The 21,881-nt window shown below is 40.4% G+C and overlaps 1 protein-coding gene across 1 annotated transcript in view; it reads right to left on the reverse strand.

Moving 5' to 3' along the window:
- The window catches only part of SND1 (staphylococcal nuclease and tudor domain containing 1), a 410,758-nt gene that overhangs the window by 205,703 nt on the left and 183,174 nt on the right, over window positions 1-21,881 (reverse strand). Inside the window, exon 12 of the mRNA XM_033098795.1 lies at window positions 14,460-14,560. Within this exon, the coding sequence (XP_032954686.1) occupies window positions 14,460-14,560 (101 nt within the window). The remainder of the gene's footprint in view (window positions 1-14,459; window positions 14,561-21,881) is intronic.

The following is a 21,881-nucleotide window of genomic DNA, read 5'->3' on the forward strand; positions in this document are numbered from 1 at the left end:
CTCTCTCTGAAAACAAGTCTTGAAAGTTTCTCTAAGAGCTGGTAATATAACTCAAATTTTTATGTGTTATAATCAGGGGTGATATTGAAAATATTTAACATTATGACACTGGCTAGTTTCTTGTACTTGGGTCTACTAGCTGAATATAAGCCCCGATTGTAAATAGAAAGGTATGAAAGAAAACAGCCAGGGTCATAAATATCTAGAAGGGCATCAACATAAAACAGCAAATGACTTGAGGATATTTAGTTTGGACTAAAGGCAGCCAAATATTCATAATTACGCCTCAGTCGTCAAAATACATATTATTAATTTCAGATGCATCAGCCTACACCCAAAAAAAACCCACAATAAACTCTAGAGCTTCTTAGGTATTTAACTATTGGCTTGAGTCTTTAATATACCCACAATTAGCATTTATTGAGTCTAACAAATGGATACATTATACTTGAACTTTGGTCCCCAAAAGTTATTTAAAAGATACAGTTTTGGTTAGTCCCCAACAACAACCCCAACAACAAAAGGCACTGCTTTCTTTTATTGCCTAAGAATTCCTTTTAAAGGAGAAAATTTTAAAATAACTGTAATACGACAGTTGCCAAGCAGACAAAATCTGTAAATTTGATAATTACAGACAGAAGTAAAAGGAACATGAGGGGTCTAAATTCCAAGCTGTCTTCAATATTGTACATGGTTCTCTCAGGTAAACAATTTAACTCACGATCATGTCACTGGCTAATGGCGATGAGGCCACTGTGTCAACTGGTAGTGACCACGACCGTTTGGGTACAATCTGACTGCAAATCCACAGACTTCCAAGTAAACCTAATGTTTATGGTCAAGGGTCTAGGGAGGGAGGACTACGCAAAGGAAAAATCCATGGCCAGACTTTCAAGCCAATGGGAAACTTCCGGCTTCATTCCTGCTCCTTCTTTCACCCCTAAACACACCCCGATGTACAGTTCCCTGTGATAAGGACCTGAGAACAGGTTGAAAGAAATTTTAGATTACTAAGAAGAGACACATTAAGGAAACCTAATATTAGTGGTGCTGTTTATGTCACTTTCTCCTTCAAAAAGAGCCAGAGGAGGGCCTTAGGAAAAGAGAGTGAGACTTGTCAAGGTCACGCTATAAGCTGGAGGCAGGGCTCGAAATAACCATCACCCTTTCGCCCCTACGTTGGTCTGCTCTTCTGTAACAGAGTTGGCAAAGGGGAAGATAGTGGAGGTGAAAGGCTATTATGTTTAGGGACCAAAAATGATTTGAGAAAAAAATATACTTATGAAATTGTTTCTAGTCCTCCTATCCATAAGAAGAGATATAGTCTGTCTCTACTTACCAGAGAATAGAGGAGAATATTGGTTTTGGGACCTCCTGTTTCCTCTAGACTTTCTTTCATACTGCTTATTAATATTGGCTGCATGTTAAAATCACCACTCAAAACTCCAATGCCAGGCCAATAACACCAGAATCTCTAGGGGTGAAGATCAGGATTTTTAAAACAACAAACACCAGTACCTGCATTTTAAATAGGAGGCACCATTATTGTTTTGTAAGTGTCCTCGGTGGGTTTATCACATAGTTTTATGACAACTGCCCACATAGAAGAGTTCAATTAATATAAGAACCCGGCATTTCCCCAAAGACCAAGAACTTAAGAATTGTGTGTAAAGAATAAAGCAAACTTTGGAATTTGGTTCAGGATCCGCAAATTATTACCAATTGGTTCTATTTAGGTGGCGGGAAGACTGGTGAGCAGTTGTGGTTGAGACCAGAAGAGGACGCCTCTTCAGGGTAGAACCGCCACGTTGCATTGCTACATTTTCTAGGCAGCTGTGATGACAAGAGCCACCTCCAAAATGTAGGCCTCACTTGGGGAGGGGGAGTTCTCCGCCTCTCAGGGGAATAAGGGACAAATAAGCAAACTCGTGGCCATTATGACAAAGCCAGGCCTACGTATCCAGTTTATTATTAGCCTGACATTAAACACCACTTCAAAACAAAACAAAACCACCCGCCCACACAAACACACACCCCAAGACAGAAAATTATATAATGGCATCTGGAATGATCTGCTTTGACAGTGACAGTAGAACCAGCCAAATCAGAGCGGTCTGGTAAAGACCCAAACGGGGATGGGGTAGGCTAGAGAGTCATTTTCACATCCTCAGTAGTTCATGCAAATGCTGACATACGTGAACAATGCTTGGTTTAGAGGAGGATGGGCAAAACAATACTCTAGATTCTGGAAGGCTACCATTCTGCTCTGAGAAATTCTGAGCCACTGTTAACTGGGAGGATAAAGCATGTGCTTTTACCAACTCCAATCATTCTAGATAAGTTAGAAGAAAATCGTCTTGGCACAGGTTGCTTCTTAAGGTGGAAGCTCAGGTAAGGTTTCTCACGTGGGTCAGAGAGGAGAAAGGGGCCCAGTAAGAATTCCACTGCCCGTCTCATTCTGGTGTACGGGCCACAACCCAGCCAGCTGGCACCACAGGAACGCGGCGAGGTGTGTTTTTGTTCCCCAGAGTCCATTAGCAACTGGACCAAGCCCAGTGCCGGTATGGCTAAGCGCTAGGATGTGGCAGCCACTTCAGGCTTTCACTGCATAAACCAAGTATAGAAACTTTGCACGTGAAAACTCTAGAAATGAGTCTCCACTTATACACTAAGTTAAAACAAAAATGTGTCTGGTGATCAACATTTTTTTCTAAGAATTGGAAGCCATATTTTTCACTCAGCGATTCTTAGCGCTCGTATAAGCAATAAACGAGCCCAGCAAAAAGGTCAAGGGTTTTGAAATTTCTTATTCAAAAAATATTCAAAAAATGTTAACTACCATGCAAGCTGAGCCCTAATCCCATGGAGCATTTTGTTTTGTTTTTTAATTAACCTTTCGGGAGGTCGGGGTTATTTTGGCTCCTGCCTTTGAAATACAGTAAGCCACTACACAGCTTTTGTGTCAATTCTCACTCAATGGTCTGATCTCTCCACAGCCACAAGCTGTATGGTGACACAGAAGGAGCACAGCTTCAGAGGGAGGTTTCTGAGAAAGTGATGACAAGAATAAATGTTTTGCATAGTTGCTTCTTAGTTTAAAAAAGAGGAAAAAAAGTGATTTTTTTCAGTCAACATCAAGATAATTCTTTGGTGGGGAAGGAAGAAGGATGGGGTACAAATTGCCCTTGTTACTGAGCTGATATGTGATGGTTTATAAATCACAATTTTAACACAATAGAAGCTCAAATTAAGCCAACAGCCTGCAGAATTACAGCTGATATGTCCACAGACGTATCAGAAAGCCACAAGGCTCCATGTAAAACCCAAACCGGAAACCTGACAGAAGGTAGCCTCAGGTTTCCTTCACTCTTTATGAAGCTCATACTCTTGAACATCTCTGCATTATTCCAATCATAGTGACCTCTAGAGCCAAAAAGTTTCTAATCCCTCCAAGTTCCACTTGTTGTAAACATTTTTATTGAAGGCACAAAAATTCACAAAGGCAGCATAGCAGAAAGGGTCATTCTAGAAGTTCCACAGAATATGATTTCCAGTAAAACTTCTAAGGTGGGGGATACAAGAGCCCTTGTTAGAACACCCAGTAGTCCTGACTTTGTAGTGCTTCAGACACAGAGATAGAAGGAGACAGGCTGGGATCACCAGTTAGAGCAAGTATACCTGTGTACGCTGCTTGCTGCCCACCTCTTGGTTTGAAAGGTATTATTCAAGAAATTGCTTTTATTAAAGGATAAATTGTGTGTCTATTCAGTGGTAAATACGAGCTAAACTTCTTGAAACACTAAAAATTACTCATCATCCTCTATTACTTTTACCTTTATTTAAGTACTTATCAATCATTACTGTGTTAAGTTAATACAGTATATATTCAATATTTAGTGGAAAAATGGATGCAATTTAGCCATCATGACAATTTAAAAAGTGAGGAAAGAGATAAATCCAAACCAAAGTGCCTGCTGTGGAACAATAAAAATGAACTACTACCATGCAAGCTGAGCCCTAATCCCATGGAGCATTTTGTTTTGTTTTTTAATTAACCTTTGGGCATTTCCTACATCTTATTTAAGTTAATACTCAGAACATTCTGTGAGGTAGTATTATCACAGGATGAGTTTGGCCAGGGGCTAGCATGAAAAGTTGAGACTGGAATATAAATACATTCAAGAAAAATTCTTTAAACAGGGAAAAGTTTGAGCAAAAAGCAAAGGCTAGAGATGTCGGGGAGAGGACAGACAGAGAAAGGACCGAAGACCACTAGATCTGAAATTAGGTCAGTGGGGACCAGTTCAGTGCACAGGCTTAGTGTAGGGCTGATTTAAGTTCTTGATTATATTTTAGAAACGATGCTAAACTTTCAAAATGCACAGGACATTTAATCTTTACAACAGCCCTATATGAGGAGTGTAAGTATTATTTCTTACACAAGAAAACACCAAGGCCCAAGAATGCACAGTTATCTAGGAGCAGAGCTGACATTTTACCTCAGGTCTGCTAGCCTCGAAAACCTCTTCCTAAAAAATAGCCACAGAATCTTAAAATCCAACAATAACATGCGTTCGACTTCATCTCAACACCATGCCAAGTGGTCAGTTTTCCCCTTCCTAAATTCTTAACAAATGCCCAGTACTCAAAAGGAATACCCCAAATAACAGTTATTATATTAGCATGACTAAACAGTGGGTAACTCTACCTTATTTTCCAAACTTTTGAAAATGTTACTACAATTTTTGTTACTTTTTAAAAAATCCACTCAATATGAACTGGAGCAAATTCCTGTTAAGGGACATCATGACTGGGAAATAGAGAAATCTATAAAAACTTCAACCCTATTTCCCTTACCACTTTGTACTGGCCACAGGAACAGCAAAGAGAAAGGGGCTGAGAAATGGCATAAAAAAGACACAGAATGTTTGCTTACTGGTAACCACATCAAATGTCCCCTCTCCTTTATCACATCAGTTGTACTATCCAAAGGGATAAAAAATGTACTATCCAAAGGGATAAAAAATGCTTGGCGGAGGTCAGAAGGGCAGGCTGACAGCTTACGTGCACATGACATCCTTTATAAGGTCCCACTGAAATGACAGGAAAGACAGACATAGAACAAAGCCCTAATGGTGTCAGAAAACAAGAAAGTGTGTGACCAGCATCTCAGAAAGTCTGCACAAATCCTGAAAGACAGAGGGCAGAGGGGATGAAACTGGTGGAGAACCGGGGGCACCTCAAGGGCCTTTATCGACAAACACGAAGCACCACAGTGAGTGGGCTTTGGGGACATCATTTGCCCACTTACCCGGGACCAGCATTCAGAAGGGCTGGGCCAGCCAGCCTCGCCCTGTTCCTACGATGCCCACAGAGTAGCTGAGAGCAGAGGGGTTTGACTCTTGGCGAAAACCCAAGAAATACTCTCCCAGCAAGTACAGACATTTCTTCTACCACTTGCTTTGCATGTGTGTTCCTAAACAGTTCACATTCCACAAAACCACCCCAAACCCCTAAACAAACAGCGGCTTGAGAGAAGAGCAGGGTTATGGGTAGACCACTTAAATCCTATGGAACTTTCTAGCCTAAGCACCAGCAAAAACAACCCAAGGGGCATACACAGTTAAATCCCTACTAGCAGAGTAGCACACTTCGTCCTCCTTCTAGATGAGTTACTAGAGGGCTTTGTTTCCAACAAAGACCATTTTAATGAAAACATAAAATCTGATCCAGGGGGTAGCCTTATTCATGAACACACTGGTATAAACCAGAGGAGTGTCTTCACAGCTTTTCCAACAACATCTCGCGGGTTGCTACTGGGCTTAACACAGCACAAAGCACAAAGGTTCGTGAAGCCACTGCCGTAGTCATGACTTCAATGGAAGGAAGTTATTGCGATAGATTTCTCGCCTTTACATTTTCAGATTTTTCTTTTTTAAGTCTTTATATATTGCTAGAGCCCTCCCATTAAATGTTAGAAAGCTTATCCTTTATTGTTTCTCTAACATATTTGGGAATGTCCCTTACAAACCAACAAGAGTTCAACTTTATACCAATGCGATTCCCCAAATTACCAATGTCATAGGAGATGGTAAATCACTTCAAAGAAACACTTGTTATAGTAGAACAGAGGGCAAGTGATTTATCTGGGGAAGGACCTTAGATAGTTTGTGGCCTAAAAGGAAAGCAGAGGCACACAGTTTGAGACAGAACTGGCCGAGCACATCACAGACACCACCCCAGTGAGATACACTAAAGCAAGCTTTCTACCAGCCGAGGAAAGCCGCCTTTGCCTTGACAATTTTAGTCGGGTCTGAAATTTGCCTGCTTCCTGAATGTTCCAGTCCAGACACTTTCAGGCAGCGTGTAAGAAGGCTGCCTGCTACTTCCTGCTCACTGCTTCCCTTTTATGGTCCAGACATCTCAGGGAAACAGACGTATATACTGCAGAGGGAGGAACAACCACGCCAACTCCAACCAGTCCCTTCCTTCAGAAATATAGAACAAGGTGCACAAAATCCTCAAGAACTTATGAATGAAAAGAAACAAAATAAAGAACAATTAGTCATGGGGAAAACAGATAATTCAATAGAAGAGGGTTTTTATTTTTATTTTTAAATAACATTCACAGAGATAGCAGAGAAAATATTGTATTCATAGACTAAGAACAGGATTCTAATAGAACAGAACACTTAAGGAACAAAGAATTTCACTGTGAGTGCAGAAACAACAACAAAAAACCACAAAATCAAATGGGCTAGAGTAACAGAATAGGCCCTTTATAAATTTCATGGGGGCACAAATCATTTCAGTTTTAGAACTACCAATGTATTTCTGATGTCTAACACAGTGCTTAGTTCATACCAGACATTCTATAAATACTTCATAAATGAACGAACATAAGTAAATGAATGAGTGAGATGAATAAATAAAGAGACTGGGAATGAATGAAAATGAGTTAATATGCATGGCTGGCTGGCTGGCTAAGCAAGCAGGAAAATCATGTTGAAGACATCTCCTTGAATATAGAGGAAAAATGCAATGGAGGTCTTTAAAAAATGGGAGAAAAGCTATAAAGATATGAATCATATGATACAATACACTGATAAAATTTCCAGTCAGAGGCAAAAGAGAAAGAAAATAATTCAAGTAGCAACAACAGAATCTCCTTGAGTTGAAGACACTGAATTCAGATTTAAAAAGCCAACTGAGTATGCAAAAAACAGACATACAGAAATACTTTAATAAAATTTCAGAGAGCCAAAAATAAACAGAGAATTTCAAGACCCAGAAAACTTTCCGGGCCAAAGTTTTACCATCTAATACATGGGGGAAAAAAATCAAGGTTCTTCACCAAATGAAAGGAAATATCAAAAAAAAAAGAATGATTTGAGATTCAAGTGGCAGCTACATAGGGGGAAGTACAAAAAAGGAAAAAGATACGCAGGGAGAATTAATTTAACATTTCTTTGAATGTTTAACGACATAGGATTTCCTTTTCTATAGGTCTAATCACACTACCATACTTCTTGGGCCAGCAGTAACACACAATTATAACTGCAATGGGGTGGGGGAGTTTCAATTTTCAGGATCAACTCAAAAACAAAGCTTACAAGACAATGACAGTGACAGAAGAGAAATGCAATAAACACTATAAACCTTAATAGAAAACAATACAAATTTTTTAAAAGGAGGGAGGAGTAAGAAAAAAGTGTAAGCATCTAATTTCCTAAGCTTTCGGGATGGGAAGCATATAAATATGCTAGAAAGTTACTCAGAAACAGTAACTGAACATTACAAAGTTCGCTATTGTTAAGCTAAAATAATATAAGAAGATTAGGGGTTACAGGGTGGAAATGTAGTGCAAATATTCAAAACAAATCATCTTCTACATAAGGAAGTAAATAGACACTGTTTAAAGCTAAAATTTGAAAAGCAGTAAGTAGTGTTAACTCATAACGTTCTAGGGATAACCATCCAACAAAGGGAAAAGCAGACACTGTTGGGAAGTTAGCGTGTGTGCCTCTGCCCGCTGAGGCAGGAGAAGGTGAGCAGTCCGTCAGTTTACCGGGAGAACCTGGAGCAGGATGGGAACCAGAGTGAACTGTCGGATTCACAGAGCTCTACCAACTCCGCTGACCCACAAGCTATCATGTAAGCAGCAAAAGGAGAGATGGGCTTCAGTGGGTAGTCACTTGAGCATTTCATTTTGTCTAATGACAGGTTAAGTTACTGACTCATAGAAAAAAAAAATACAAGAGGGATTATCTTTCATTTATATTTTAACCTGTTCCTGAGGGGTAAAGTCTCTAAAAGTTTCTGGAAAAACCTGAATAGAAAATAATCTTTTTAGGCAGTGTTTAAATAAAGTCACTTGTGTTTCTTAAAGCAAAAAAACTGCATAAACACGGTTCTGTGGGAAGCAAAGCCAGTGAATACCCATAGGACTCTTGAGACCTCAGCAACCAGAGCCAAGAAATCCCAAGAACTGTCTGTTGCTTTGTTCACTGCTATATTCCCAGTGCCTGGCACACAGTAGGTGATCAACAAATATTTGTTGCAAGAACAAACAGATAAATCTCTTGTTCTTAGCAGACAGCTATAGAAGCAACAACCTGTCCCTAATCTGGGCCTGGTCCCTCACCGAGCGACCACGAGTGCCAAGGAAATCGGAATGGACGGCATTTCTACTTTTTCAAACAGGGCCTCCAACTGAGATTATTTTGAACACACTTAACTGTATCTCTAAACATTCCAGAATGTTCCTCTTATGATGAGCTCCCCTTATTTGGAGAAAAGCCTTACTTTCTCCCAGACTCTCCATATTATACTTCGGGAAACTGATGAGCGAGCTGCCCAAGGATCAGCTCAGAAAATATTAAGCCTTAGTCCACTGCATGACATTCCACTCAACTGATATTGGGGGAAAACAAACAAAAAAAGAGCAAAGACAAGGGAACACATTGCTCAGCAAAAGATTCTGCTGATTCGTAGGATCCAAGGATTCCGTCATGGAAAGCTGAACTGAACTTCCAGACGTGATGCTAATTCAGAAAGCTGAACTGAACTTCCAGACGTGATGCTAATTCAGTAACATGAAACCAAGAGGTCTTTGAAGAAACAAAAAAATGGCAGCATGAGATTTCATAGGCAGACAGCCACAAAACATGCGAATAAAAGAGGGCTCTGTCTGAAATTAGACACTGTTTTCCTGACTCTCACCCTGAACCCTTTGCAAAAGCCTTCTGAGAGTGCTTTATGGGACCAGTCTCTTCAGTGATCACTAGGTACTTCAGCTGCCAGGAGATAGGTGCAGTTATTCAACTATTTCTTTCCAAAGTATTCTAAACGAAATGCCACAAGAGTCTCCCAATAGCCTCAGAATGGTGGACAGGCGTACTTCTACTACCCAACATAGCAGAAGTAACACAATTATATAAATCAAGCAGCCTGTGACTTCTAGAAAATCTAAGGTGCTCTTTTTAGAGGTGGGGGGTGGTTAGGTGTTTATGATTTAAGGGGAGGGAAAAAACCTTATTCTGCTGTTTTGGTGTTCTTTTTTCTTCAAAGCAGAAAATGGTTCGGAAAGAAACCCCACCAAGTGTGATGAAATGTAGGCAATAAATGTGTGGAGAAAAGGGTTGGTTGCCACCCAGCTCCCGCCTCCTGGCCCAGCCAACAGACATTCATGCTGTCTCCGTACTTCCTCAGAAGCCGGAAGAGTCCTTTCAGGATGTCGCAGCCTCTGAGTAAGGACACTAGGCCAGAAAATAGGGTTTCAAGAGGCCACTTTCTTCCTATGTTTAGCTTAATCAGATATTAGCATGTTTTATGATTTGACAACTCAGAGATAGGAGGTTTGGCCTGACAGTGAAAGCCTTAAAGCTGGGGAACTGAAGCCGGAAAAGCTGGGGATTGTATGACACGTATACCTCCCATGGCTGAGAAAAACCAAACTGGGATTATATAAAAGGATGTTTTAGAAGGATGAGACCTAATCTCACGCTTCAGTCACTCATAGAACAGCTGGGGAAAGAAGTATTGCTGCAAACTGGAACCAATGAAAAAGAAAAAAGACAGGCAAGCTCCATCTGTGGACAATCCCAAGAGATGCAAAGGAAGTTCATAAAGACGGCTTTGAGTCTGCTGGATGATAGTACTTAGAACAAAGAGGGAACTAAGATGTCCCAAGCCCAACAGAGCTTCGTCACCATCTCTGCCACCACGGCCACACTCACAGGGCATCAAGGGGGACGGCAGTGGCTTTGCAAGGATCATGTGGGAGGAGCCGAGACTGGAAAGGCAGGGAAGCAGTAGACTGAAAAAATGTTTCAAAAAGCACTACTGCAAAAAACAAGTCACCTCTCAAAAAATATGACCTCGTGCAGAAAATAAACAAGCATCATCCACTGTTCCCATTCCACAGTTCCATCTCTGGGCCGTTCACTTTCCAAAAATGGGCCATGTCTGTTGTCTGTCATCGTTGTGAAATACTTCACCTAATGGGATGCACTTGGTTAAAAATACCTTCGTGACACTTTATCTAATGGGTATGTGACAATTGTCCAGGGATGGGGCAGTGGCATGGTGTCAATTATGAGTGCGCATGTGTGAGGCTGGGCCGTGAGTTACATTTTTTAGGTGCCCCTGTATAAATGTGAACAAATTTTCTTTTAACACCTGTCTTTGAAAATGTGATATGCAGAAAAGACAGGAGCGGTCAGTTAATAGATTATATGGGTTTGCCAAATTGGAGCTCAAAGTAATTGGGAAGTCCAGCAAAAGTAAAGGTCACCCAAAAAAATCTCACTCTTCAAAGAAGGCTCTGGCAATAACGAAAAGAATGAGATTTTAATCACTGAAGCTAATTACACAGAAGACTAAATCACAAGAAGAGTTATTTAAGTGTCTTAATACAATAAAAAGTAATTAACAGGAAGCGCCATCTTGACAGCTTCTGTCACAAACTGGGCCTAAAAGGATCAGCTAATTCCCAACCCGGGAGCCAGAGAATGAGAAACAACTCAGTTTGAGCTTTTTATTTTTTATCTAAACTGTTTTGATTAGCAGATAACAACTCTTGCCGACTCCACAGTGAAGTTAATCAAGGAAAAACATTTTAATCTATGAGAGGAATGATGCACCTTGTTTTCATTGATTCCCCAGAAGGCAAGAGCTGTGGAGTTGAAGACTGTCACAGCAGAAGGGCCTCCCCGAGATCCTGTAACTCAGCTCCCTCCCACACATCAAGAGGACAAACAGAAGAATCGGGCTGAACCCGAACGAGGACTCACACAACTCACACGTGGGCATGTGAAATACATGTAAAAATCTGCTCTGAAATAACCCTGTAGGAGACTCTATCTCATCCGTCTCTTCTTTCTCGTGCCCCTGAAATTAGCGGCTTGAGGGAAGCTCTTCCCAAGTCAGAGATTCCCAGTCGATCGCTTGAATACCAGGAAAGCCACTAGTTGCGACGTGTAAGTGTCTAATCCTACAGATGACGGCAGACGTAATTTAGATTGCATTGTTTCTTAATTCTACAGCATTTCTACAGGCGCGGACAAAGCCTGCATGGAGAGAGGCTAGGCATTACTACAGAAGCTCTCCCAAAACCTACTGGTCAACGCCACATAGAGCGACTGAGGGCCACTCTGACACACCTGTGCACTTCTATCCCAACCTGCTGTAGCATGCGTTTCGGTCCCCAGATCTATTTATACTGGTTGTGCTTGTTATTTTAATTATGTACTTCATTATATGTTACATTAGTAATTGAAATGAGTACAAAAAGAAAGTGTGTTTACGAAAACAGTTGAATACTTTTAAAAAGCTTAAATGGAGAAATAGATTTAAAATGGCTACAAAATAAATATGAGCGAGACAAGTACGACAGACAAAGGGGATGCAGATCACAAAAATCTAGGGTTCCATAATTAGTGTTTTTAAGCCCTCTTTCCAAAGAGGAAGTTATGCAATTCACCAGAATATCAAATAGTTGATCCATCTGTCCATACACCAAAGATTTGGAAATGCATGTACATTTTTGTGTTTAAAATAAAATTAAAACATCTAAAATAAAAAAAGTTAAATCCCCTTCCCTAGCCAAGCTTTTCAAATAACTAAGCATTCAAGTCAGACAGAATGCTTTCAGTATAGCTTAATTCTGAATATCAGCTGAGTATTTGGACATTTTTATTAATACCTCAATTTTTCTACAATATTATTTGACATTGTTTAAGTATAGAAAATTCAGGAAAAAAAGCAAAAAAGAAAAACAATCAAGGCAAAGGAAAAATAAAGAAAAGCTACGAGTAAGACTGGAATATAAAAAGCATGTTTCCAGATTCACTTTCTAGAGATGCACTGTCTTTGGTACCTTCCAATACCCAAACAAAAGAGGAAAACTATCAGAAATAAGTTTTCCAATACTGTTCAGATAGAAACAAACCTGTAACACAGAAGAGACATTGAAGGACGACTCCCTATTATGCTTCATAAAGGGACACTTTGCAATACAGTAAACAAATCATTCACAAATTTATTGAACTCCTTCCATACACTGAATACTGAGACTACAACAGGAAATAAAAAATACAAATCACTACCTTCAAGGAGCTTACTGTCTAGTGAGGACTGGTCTCAACAATATCACTAAACCCTATTTCTCCCAATTGTAGCCCAGCAGAGTCTAGTTTAGTAGAAACAAATCTATGAAGGAACTCTGTACTTCCTCGGTACCCTGCCAGGCTGGTCTTATTCAAGGTTAATACTTTGGTAAATCGTAAAAAACTGTTTCTTACAATCCAATGACAAGAACCAGGAAGTAGGAATTCAAGGTTATCATTTCTGGCATGAACCTACAGTTCAGATACATCATATTGTTAATTCAGACCAATCAACTTCCGCTGTTAACTGACCAAATTCATAAAAAGGTTGACGCCTTCTTACCAGGACTTGAGAATCTGAGTAAAACCTTGGCTGGAACAGTCACCTGACCTCTGCAGAAAGGCAGACTAGCCTGAAGGAGTAATCTGGGTGACAGCCAAGATCAATGAAGTTGAAACCTCAAGGTTTCATGGCACGGGACATGACCATAACATCCTATTCTGGAAACCATTTTACACCAGCTATCTCAAATTCCGTTTGAAAATAATCCCTATAGAACACTCCCAGAATATCTCATTTTAAGCAGTGTAAATTTACTTTTAATATATACCTCAGAGGTAACTAAATGAAAAAAAGAAAAAAAGAATCCACTCTAAAAGTTTGTTTCGGTAAACACGGGTGGAAGACATCTGCCAAAAACAAAAGCAGTGCATTTTTACCGTGGTCATTTGTTTTTACCAGTAATGGGAATGACCAAAATATTTCCTACTTTCTCCCATTTCAAAAAGATTATCTGATTTGTCAAGAAGCTGCTTCAAACAAAACATGACGCCTGTGGTGGTGTTAAGGTAATGACATCAAGAGCCCAGATTTAGTTTCTCTTGGCAAAAACGAAGTCTCCGATCGTTATGTGAACAGCGACATTAATACAGGGCTGGTAACAGGGGCTGAAAATACTTATTTCCAAATGTGACCACAAGAAGGAGGGGAAAAGGCTCCTGTCCGGTTGGAGAGCTTCTGGAAGATAAATCAGCTACAAGATCCTCTTCTGCAGCTTAGAGATATTTCTCCCAAAGGGCTTCATTGTACTTTCAATCAGACAATCCCTGTTTTGATGAGAAACCTATACTTTTCTTCCCCTCCACCATGCCCCCTTAAAAGAAAAGAAAAACACCAGTTTGGTAACAAACAGCATTTAAGATTGTTAAATAGAGAAGGAAACAATTACCATGCTGGTAGATTTTACGCAGAGTAAGAATTGCTACTGGGGACTGACTGACTGTATTAATATTTATGGTAGAAGCATAGCCCAGTAGGTTTCTTCCATCTCCTATCAGGTACCTCCCTTAGAGGACTGTTCATCCATCAAGCTCTCAAGAGACTTTGGAATATAAGCAGGAAACAGCCAGCCTCTAGAAGAGGAAGACCCTGTCACCTATTGACTACAGACACCGACATAAAGAAAATGTCTAACTAACCTCTCTCGTCCTTCCCTCCTTTTTAAAATGTTTGGTCTACAATTAAACTTCCTAAACTAATATGCAGGAAATCTTTCTAACTACTTTCAGATAGTACCTAGGGCCTGACTAACACTCAATAGATGGCATTATTAATAGTAATCACTTGTGCCATAGTACACAGAGCCCAACACATCTTAAATAACAATAATGAAGTATATGATTTGCTAATGAGTGATTATAAAGTACTTTGCAAACATACAGTGCTATGCGGGCACATACCAATCAGAAATCATTGTGTTAAGAGCAACAGAAAGCCAATCAGGGTGAAAGGAAGGAAGGAAGGCGAGACTTGAATGAGGAGAGAACTCTTAGGCGCAGCTAAGCACTCACATTCCTCCAATGGTGACAGTGGCACAGGTACGCTCGGAAAAGGCAGGCACCGTCTCTGTGGCTGGGCTGGCTGGTCTGATGTAGTCCACAGTCACATTGACCTGAAAATAAAGAATCAAGGGAGTTCAAGTTGGGAGTTGGCAACATAACGCGCTAGCAGCCACTCACGCCGGCACAGCTGTGAAAGCTCACCTTGTTCACAGTTCCATTTTCTGGATCTCAGATTTCAAACAACAACTGAAAGATAGCTGAGCCACACACCGGTTGAAAATATCTGCACAAAAGCCGTATCTGATAGGGGACAGTTCTTGAGTATACCAAAAACTCTTAAATATCAAGAATAAGAAAATGAACCCAATTTAAAAATGGATAAAAGACCTGGACAACTCACCAAAAAAGACTTACAGATGGCAAATAAATAAAAAGAAAAGATGCTCCACATCGTATGTCATTGGGGAAATGCATGTTAACACTACACACCTATTAGAATGGGCCAAATCCGGAACACTGATAACAAATGGTGGAAACGTGAGACAGGAATTGTTAGTGAGAATGCAAAATAGTACAGCCACTTTGAGACAGGATGGTGGCTTCACACAAAAAAATATACTTTCGCCATATGTTCCAAAGTTGAAAACCAACCTCACAAAAACCTGTACACAGATGTTTACGGCAGCTTGGTATATCATTGCCCAAACTGGGAAGCAACCAACATGTCCTTAGGTATGGTGATGGATAAATACACTGGGATTCATGAAGTCAAAGGGATAGTATTCAGCGCTAAAAAGAAATGAGCTATCAAGCCATGAACAGACATGGAGGAGTCTGAATGCATGTTACAAAGAGCAAGAAGCAAGTCAAAAAGCTGTGTATTGTGTAATTCCGACCATGCCATTCTGGAAAAGCCAAAACTATGAAGGAAGTGAAAAGATCGGCCATTCTAGGGACTAGGGGGACCAGACAGGGATGAACAGGTGGAGCACAGAGGATGTTTAAGGCAGTAAACCTACTCTGTGACACTACATTATAATGTTTGTCCAAACCCCTAGTGAACCTAAAGCTGCTCTAAAAAAAAAAAAGTTTATTAAAAAAAAGAAAAGATGAGTGATGCCAAATGAGAAACAAACAGCTGAACATTTAAGACCCCACAGAAATTGTACTTGACAGAGCAGAGGTTTGCAATGTTCCTGCAGGACTCCGACACATGATGGTAAAGCAGTTCTTTAACCTTCAGACGCCTTTGAAAATCAGCTTTTAAAAAATGTGAGATGCCTCTAAGAAAAATTGCATGTAATTTCAGTCTGCCATAAATTCTCAAGGACCAAGTGAGGAACTATCAAGAAGAGCAAACAAGGGGACAATCACAAACGTGCTAGGGACAGGTTTCACATGATGTGAATCAAAACGACACAGCTAACCACACACCCAATCCAGCAAAGCTACAGTTAGCAAGTTTTGGAAAAAAACAACCAAGGACAGAATGGACCAGAAGAACCCGTAGGTTTTGAGTTAAGAAAGGATGTGTATACAAACAGGTTAGGAAGTTAGGAGCCTAAAACAGGAAAGCTGGTTAGTCTCAGTATAAGCTAAACATAGGGTTACGGACATACTGAGCAACGCTTTTTCTTTATGATAAACATGCTTCTGTCTCCACAGAAACACGTGTGTGGCATTGCTTAGCAAACGTACAGGGTCTGTCCTATAGAATCACAGTACATGCTTGGTTTGGGTCGTGGCCCGGGTTTACATAGCTGCACTGAAGACACACAGTGGCTGAGCCGTCCGAAGCCACCCCCATAGTCCGAAAGTCTAGGATCCAGTTTCCTAACCGCGTCTTTAGTTCCTGCCAATCAGCTTAGAGACAGCCCACATCACCAGCATCAAGCCCAGCCACACTGCTGACCAACACCACTGAAATCCTTTCAAATTCTCTGTTCCTCAAAAACTCATTTTAAAATGAATATGGAAATTCTGAAAAGGACAGCTGCCTCCAAATTCTGTCAGATCACTCACTTGAACACTCCACCCGATCACGTTTTCAGAGCATCAGCTGTATCAGAGAGAAAGCCCATTAAGAGCTGAAGGTAAGAAGTAGTGTCATAATACAATAACACAGAAAAGCAGGAAAACTAAAGGCGAATCCTAGAGTCAGGAGTCTGCACTGAAATGACTGCTTGGGCTTATCCATCTGTCTAACGCTAAGGAGATGGCTAAACAGGAGGAACGTGATCAGACTGGAGTGGGGTGGGGTTGACCTGGTACCTCCAACAAAGTGTTATCAGTGGTTTCCCTGTGTGCAGCCAGCCCGAGTTAATACAGGCCAAAGAAAGGGCAAGAACCGAGGGCTACAGAGAGTCACGGCAGACTCCATCCCCAGGGAGGGGAGACGCTCTGCCCACCCGGCCGTCTCCTCTACAACTAACGGACAGAAGCAGGAAGGGGGCTGGGAGCACACCTGGATACCTGCTGAAGTTGTGACAAAACCACACAGGAAATCAGCAGGACACAGAAGCAAAACCCCAAGGTTGCCCACACTGAGAAATGTGAAGTAACTCAAGGCCACATTTAAAAAGACCATAGCCACGGGGTGCGGTCCAATTTGGAGTATTTGGTAGGAAGTCAAAAAATATGTGCAGACGAGGGGAGAGGTCCACATATCTTTGTGGAGTCACTCAATTCATCTGACAAGCTGAAGCCCTGAATTCTCCCACCAGGGGAGAAAAATTCACCCTGCTTAAAAATAAACTAAGTGCATCTCAAGGTTCCCTTCTGTGTACCAGTGCCACCCTCCTCCTCAGCACACAGGAGTGGATAGCAGCTCTTCAGTGCCAAATAAATCACACAGAGCGACATTAGCTCTCCACACAGAGGGAGCGCCAATCCATCAAGAAGGCCACTTGAGGAGCCGTGGGGGCGGGGGCCATGATAACAAACAAAAATGAACACCTGAGCATCTGAGCATCTCATCTTCTAGTCCAGAGGCCAAAAGACATACGATCCCAAAAAAGTCTCTCAGGGAGATCAACGGGAAGACCAAAAAAACCAAACCAAACCAAACCAAACAACAAAAAACACTTTAATCTTCAATCACCAAAAGAACCAAAGGCTACACTGATCTGCCAATTAATTTTTTCCTCTATCTAGAGAAAGAGAACTGAAAGTAAGTAAGAGATTAAAGAGCTCACTGGGGAGGCAACATTATTAAAAAAAAAAAATCTCAAATACAAAGGAGGCCCTGAGAACAGCCCACAGCCAACTTGCAGACTGTGATGACAAATCAGGAATTAAAGTCAACATGTGATTAGCACGCATGTCCCTCTCCTGCAGATTCTGAGATCTGTTCCCCTACCTTGGAGTTTTTCCGTCTCTCGATACTCATCACTGATTTGTCAGTCCCATGAAAAACAACCACAGTTTAAACAGTTTCAATGAAAACGACTGTAGATATTAGCAATGTCTTCATCCGAATAAATGGTAACCTGGATTCTGTGCTTGTGGGGAAGTACACACGGAATGGCATGAGTTAGAGGAGCAATGGGTTAATGCAGATGTGGTCCTCATTTTTCAAGCAAAGATACCTCTGGAATGTTCGGTACACAAGTACGAATTTTCCAGGTATGTGACACAAAGTGGGGGCCCAATCCCTCTTTAAAGCAATGACCAAAATCGAGGCGCCATGGGCTCTCGCTTGGCCCCACCCGTCACTCTCTTCCAAATGAGTCACATAACACGTTTGGTCTTTTGGAAAATGAGAGCACTAGACTAGAGCTTCAGAGTTGCACTGAACTCTAGAACTCTAAAAGGTAACTTAGCCAAGCATGGTTTACTAGATAGCGTTTTCTTGGACCTTTGTGATTCCTATTTTACATTTACTACAATAAACTGGAACACACAGATTGTATGCTCCAGGTGAAGGGATACCATGTCTTTTATTTACTGAAACTGTTGTCACAGCCTGTACATGGAGAAGAGTATATAGGAAATATATTTCATGAATGGATGTGTATAATCGGGAACCCTTTCAGACATAAAATTTTGAAGGACACTTTTGAAATGAGGGCATTAGGCATTTTGAGGACCATTTTGCCAAGCTGCTGAGCATTCTGCTGTTTTATATAACAAAAATATATTAATTTAAAATAGGGGGAGGGGAGGAGTATTTTGAAATTAGGATAAAGAGTTAATTGAAGCCATTTCTATAACAGATTAAGCAAGCAAAATATATATAATTTCCCACATTATTTGTTTCTCAAAGAGGTTCTCAAATAAAAGAAAGGGTAGCAGGCAATCTAATTCATCTTTGGTCCATTAGACTGTGGAGTTTTCCTTGAAAGCAATTTCAAGGACCCTTCAGAGGAACTAAGATGAGAATTTAGAACCTAATTTATGCCTCAATCTCTTATAAAGACTGGAAGCAGTTTAGTACAACAGAATAGTTTTGGGCCACACATAAGGAATTCTGAAGATCTATGGCTGTTATTCATTACAACTAACTAATCACTAGAAAAGTGTCAAACCACCAAAGAACTTCATAGACTTTATGATGCTGATGATAATGAAATGACAAAATCAGAACTACCTATGCATAAAAGATAAGGTAGGGAGAAAAACAATTGCATATCCACAACATTTCCAGGCCGAAGCCTGAGTTTAGTTTTAATATAACTAGGGCTGTTATGTGAAGCTATTTTGCATAATTGCCCTATGGTCCCACCCACTATTCCACATGGCCAATCATAAATTCACGAAGAGCTGTAATAAATACCCTGCCTCTCAAATAAGCTCTTATATGACCTGTCACTCTCAAGACAGAATTTCCAGGTCGTTATGGAAAGCCTCTATGCACCCCAGACATAGAAAAGACAACATCATCAGGGCAAGCCCTGCTAATGCAGCCAGGAGATAAAAGTAAGTAGAATAAAGTATTTCCCACAGCATAGATAAGGACATGAACTCTGCATATGCGCTGTGTGAACTTACCTTTTCTATGCTTCAGTTTAACATGGACACCTTTGCCTATCTCGCTGTTATAAGAAGAAATGCATTAATACACATGAGGCACTTATTTAGAGCTGGGCCTGACTCACAGTAAGCACTATGAGTCAGTTATTTTTAGATAAACATATACTGATTTTCTTAGAGGACAGCCTGGCACAAAGTAAGTGCTAAATAAGTATCCACAAGATAAATAAATCAATGATGCATACATACACATATGCATAAATAAGACGCATGTTGATTTAAATCATTAGACTACTGAAATCATAAGGCAGAAAGACTCAATTAAATATTTTTCTCCTTAAGGAGCCACAGCAAACAAGAATATATACCTCATACATATTCATCCCAACTTGGAGATAAATAGGGCTTATTTTAAGGAATGATACACTAGTATTTATTTACACATTTTGCAGGTACCAGTTATTGGAGATTTTATTTACTGAATATAATTGAAGCAGAAGGTAGGGAATTATCTCAACTAATAGGTTAACTAGAGATATTTTTGGAGGATACTCCTTGCCTTACAAAATTCAGAAGATAATGAACAAAGAGAGACCAAGTTTCCATTTGCTTTGGATGTAACAGGACGTTCCATAACACTCCTCCATATTGATGTATTCTTGATCTGTTTTCACTGCTAAAAAGCACATTAAGTAATTATTCTAAGAATATAAGTTACCTATTTTTTTTTTTTTTAATTTGAAACATGTTTTGATCACCCATTCATCTAGAACAGGACGAGCTTCAAAACAAATTGCTAAGGGGCGCGCTGGTCCCACTTCCGGGCGCCCTAGGCGTCCCTCCCACCTGAGCAAGGAGCTCTGAAGGTGCTCAGCAGAGAGGGCGCCAGGGGACAGCAACGTACGCACCTGTACGTCTTCTAGTAGCGACATCAAGAGAGGACAAAGAAACAGATCGAGTTATTTTTAATCATATTTCCAAATACCCCTAACAGTATCATATCAACATGTGACCAACATTAAAAAAGGATTACTTTGTTTCTTTCTTTCATATGCAGCCTTTGAAATCTGGTGTGTGTGCTTTGCAGGTACAGCACGGCTCCGTTTGGACCCGCCCCATTTCAAACGCCGCACGGCCACGGAAGGTTATGGTCATAGCAGACTGCGCATGCCTAGACTATCTGTCCTGGCACAAGAGTCTTAGCCTCATCATCGCATCGGATCCTGGCTTCTGTGGTCCTGACTTTGTCTATTTTCTCCTGTGAACTCTCAGTATCTTCTGTTTTGTGAATCCCTATAAACACTTCTAAGCTACATATGCAAAAACACAGGAGGAGAAACCAGGTCTAAAAAAATAAAATGTTTATCCTTCATTTTCTTTTAAAAATCCATTGCCTGACTAGACTAGAAAGATAAGCCATTTACGTTTTTTCAGTTCCAAAAAAGAATTTTGGGTGTGAGAATCAATTTGTACAAAGGGAAAAAAACCAACTCCTCTAATTATAACTACCATTATAAAGTATACTTTGTTCAATAGCTTGATGAAGATACTTTACAGGGACTTCTACCAATTCAATGGCTATATTTTATTTATTGTTGATTTGCTAATACAATTCTAGAATTCTTTACCTTAGAGTCTGAAATGTAATGGATGGATGGTGACTATCTGGTTTTGGTAGTTACGAATAATGCTTCTGCTGAGTACTGATGTTATTATAAAGAAAATGAGCAATTGGTAGATGTGAACTATTTATTTGTATAACCACAGTCCAAACCTGAAATGTATATGCTCCATTTGCACATCTTTGAGCTCTGATATCTCTTAAAACAACTTTTACAGATTAACTGACAAAAACTACACTGCAAAGATACGGAGACAGAAACCAGTCTCCCTCCCTCCCTCTCCAATCCAGCCTAGATATAGTCCTGTAACGCCCACTTCCAAATCATTGTAATTAGGTGCTAAGGCTGGCTGTTTATTCAGATGTATTTATGTTGCTTTCTCCCATCTACAGTCATCTTTCCAAACTCCCCCGCCGAGTCGCAGAGTCAGAACTATTTTGAGCACATTTCATTTTCATCAATGGAATGTTAACCTATTGTGCTTACAAACCTCTAGAAGCACAGAGTCAGGGAGCTTTCTTATCTGAAGCATTTCTGGCAAAATTAAGCCCTTAACCCTCCAACTCTCCTGCTGGAGGGGCAGACGCCTTTATCTGTTGTGAGGGGGAAAGGCAAAATCCAGCTTAATACAGGGCCCCTACAGACCCCACGAAGCACTAGCCGACATCAGGCATTCATTGAAGTAGACATTGTTGCTCCCCCAAAAACATTCAATTTGGTAAATATTTAATTAGAAGCATACACTGGCATAAGACCTATAAATGTATGTGAAGCTGTTTTATATAAGGGGCCATCTGAGGTTGGCAAAGATCTCTAAAAGTAATGGTAACAAAATGGA

The sequence above is a fragment of the Rhinolophus ferrumequinum genome, chromosome 26 (genome assembly GCF_004115265.2).
Source record: "Rhinolophus ferrumequinum isolate MPI-CBG mRhiFer1 chromosome 26, mRhiFer1_v1.p, whole genome shotgun sequence".
Classification (NCBI taxonomy): Eukaryota; Metazoa; Chordata; class Mammalia; order Chiroptera; family Rhinolophidae; genus Rhinolophus; species Rhinolophus ferrumequinum.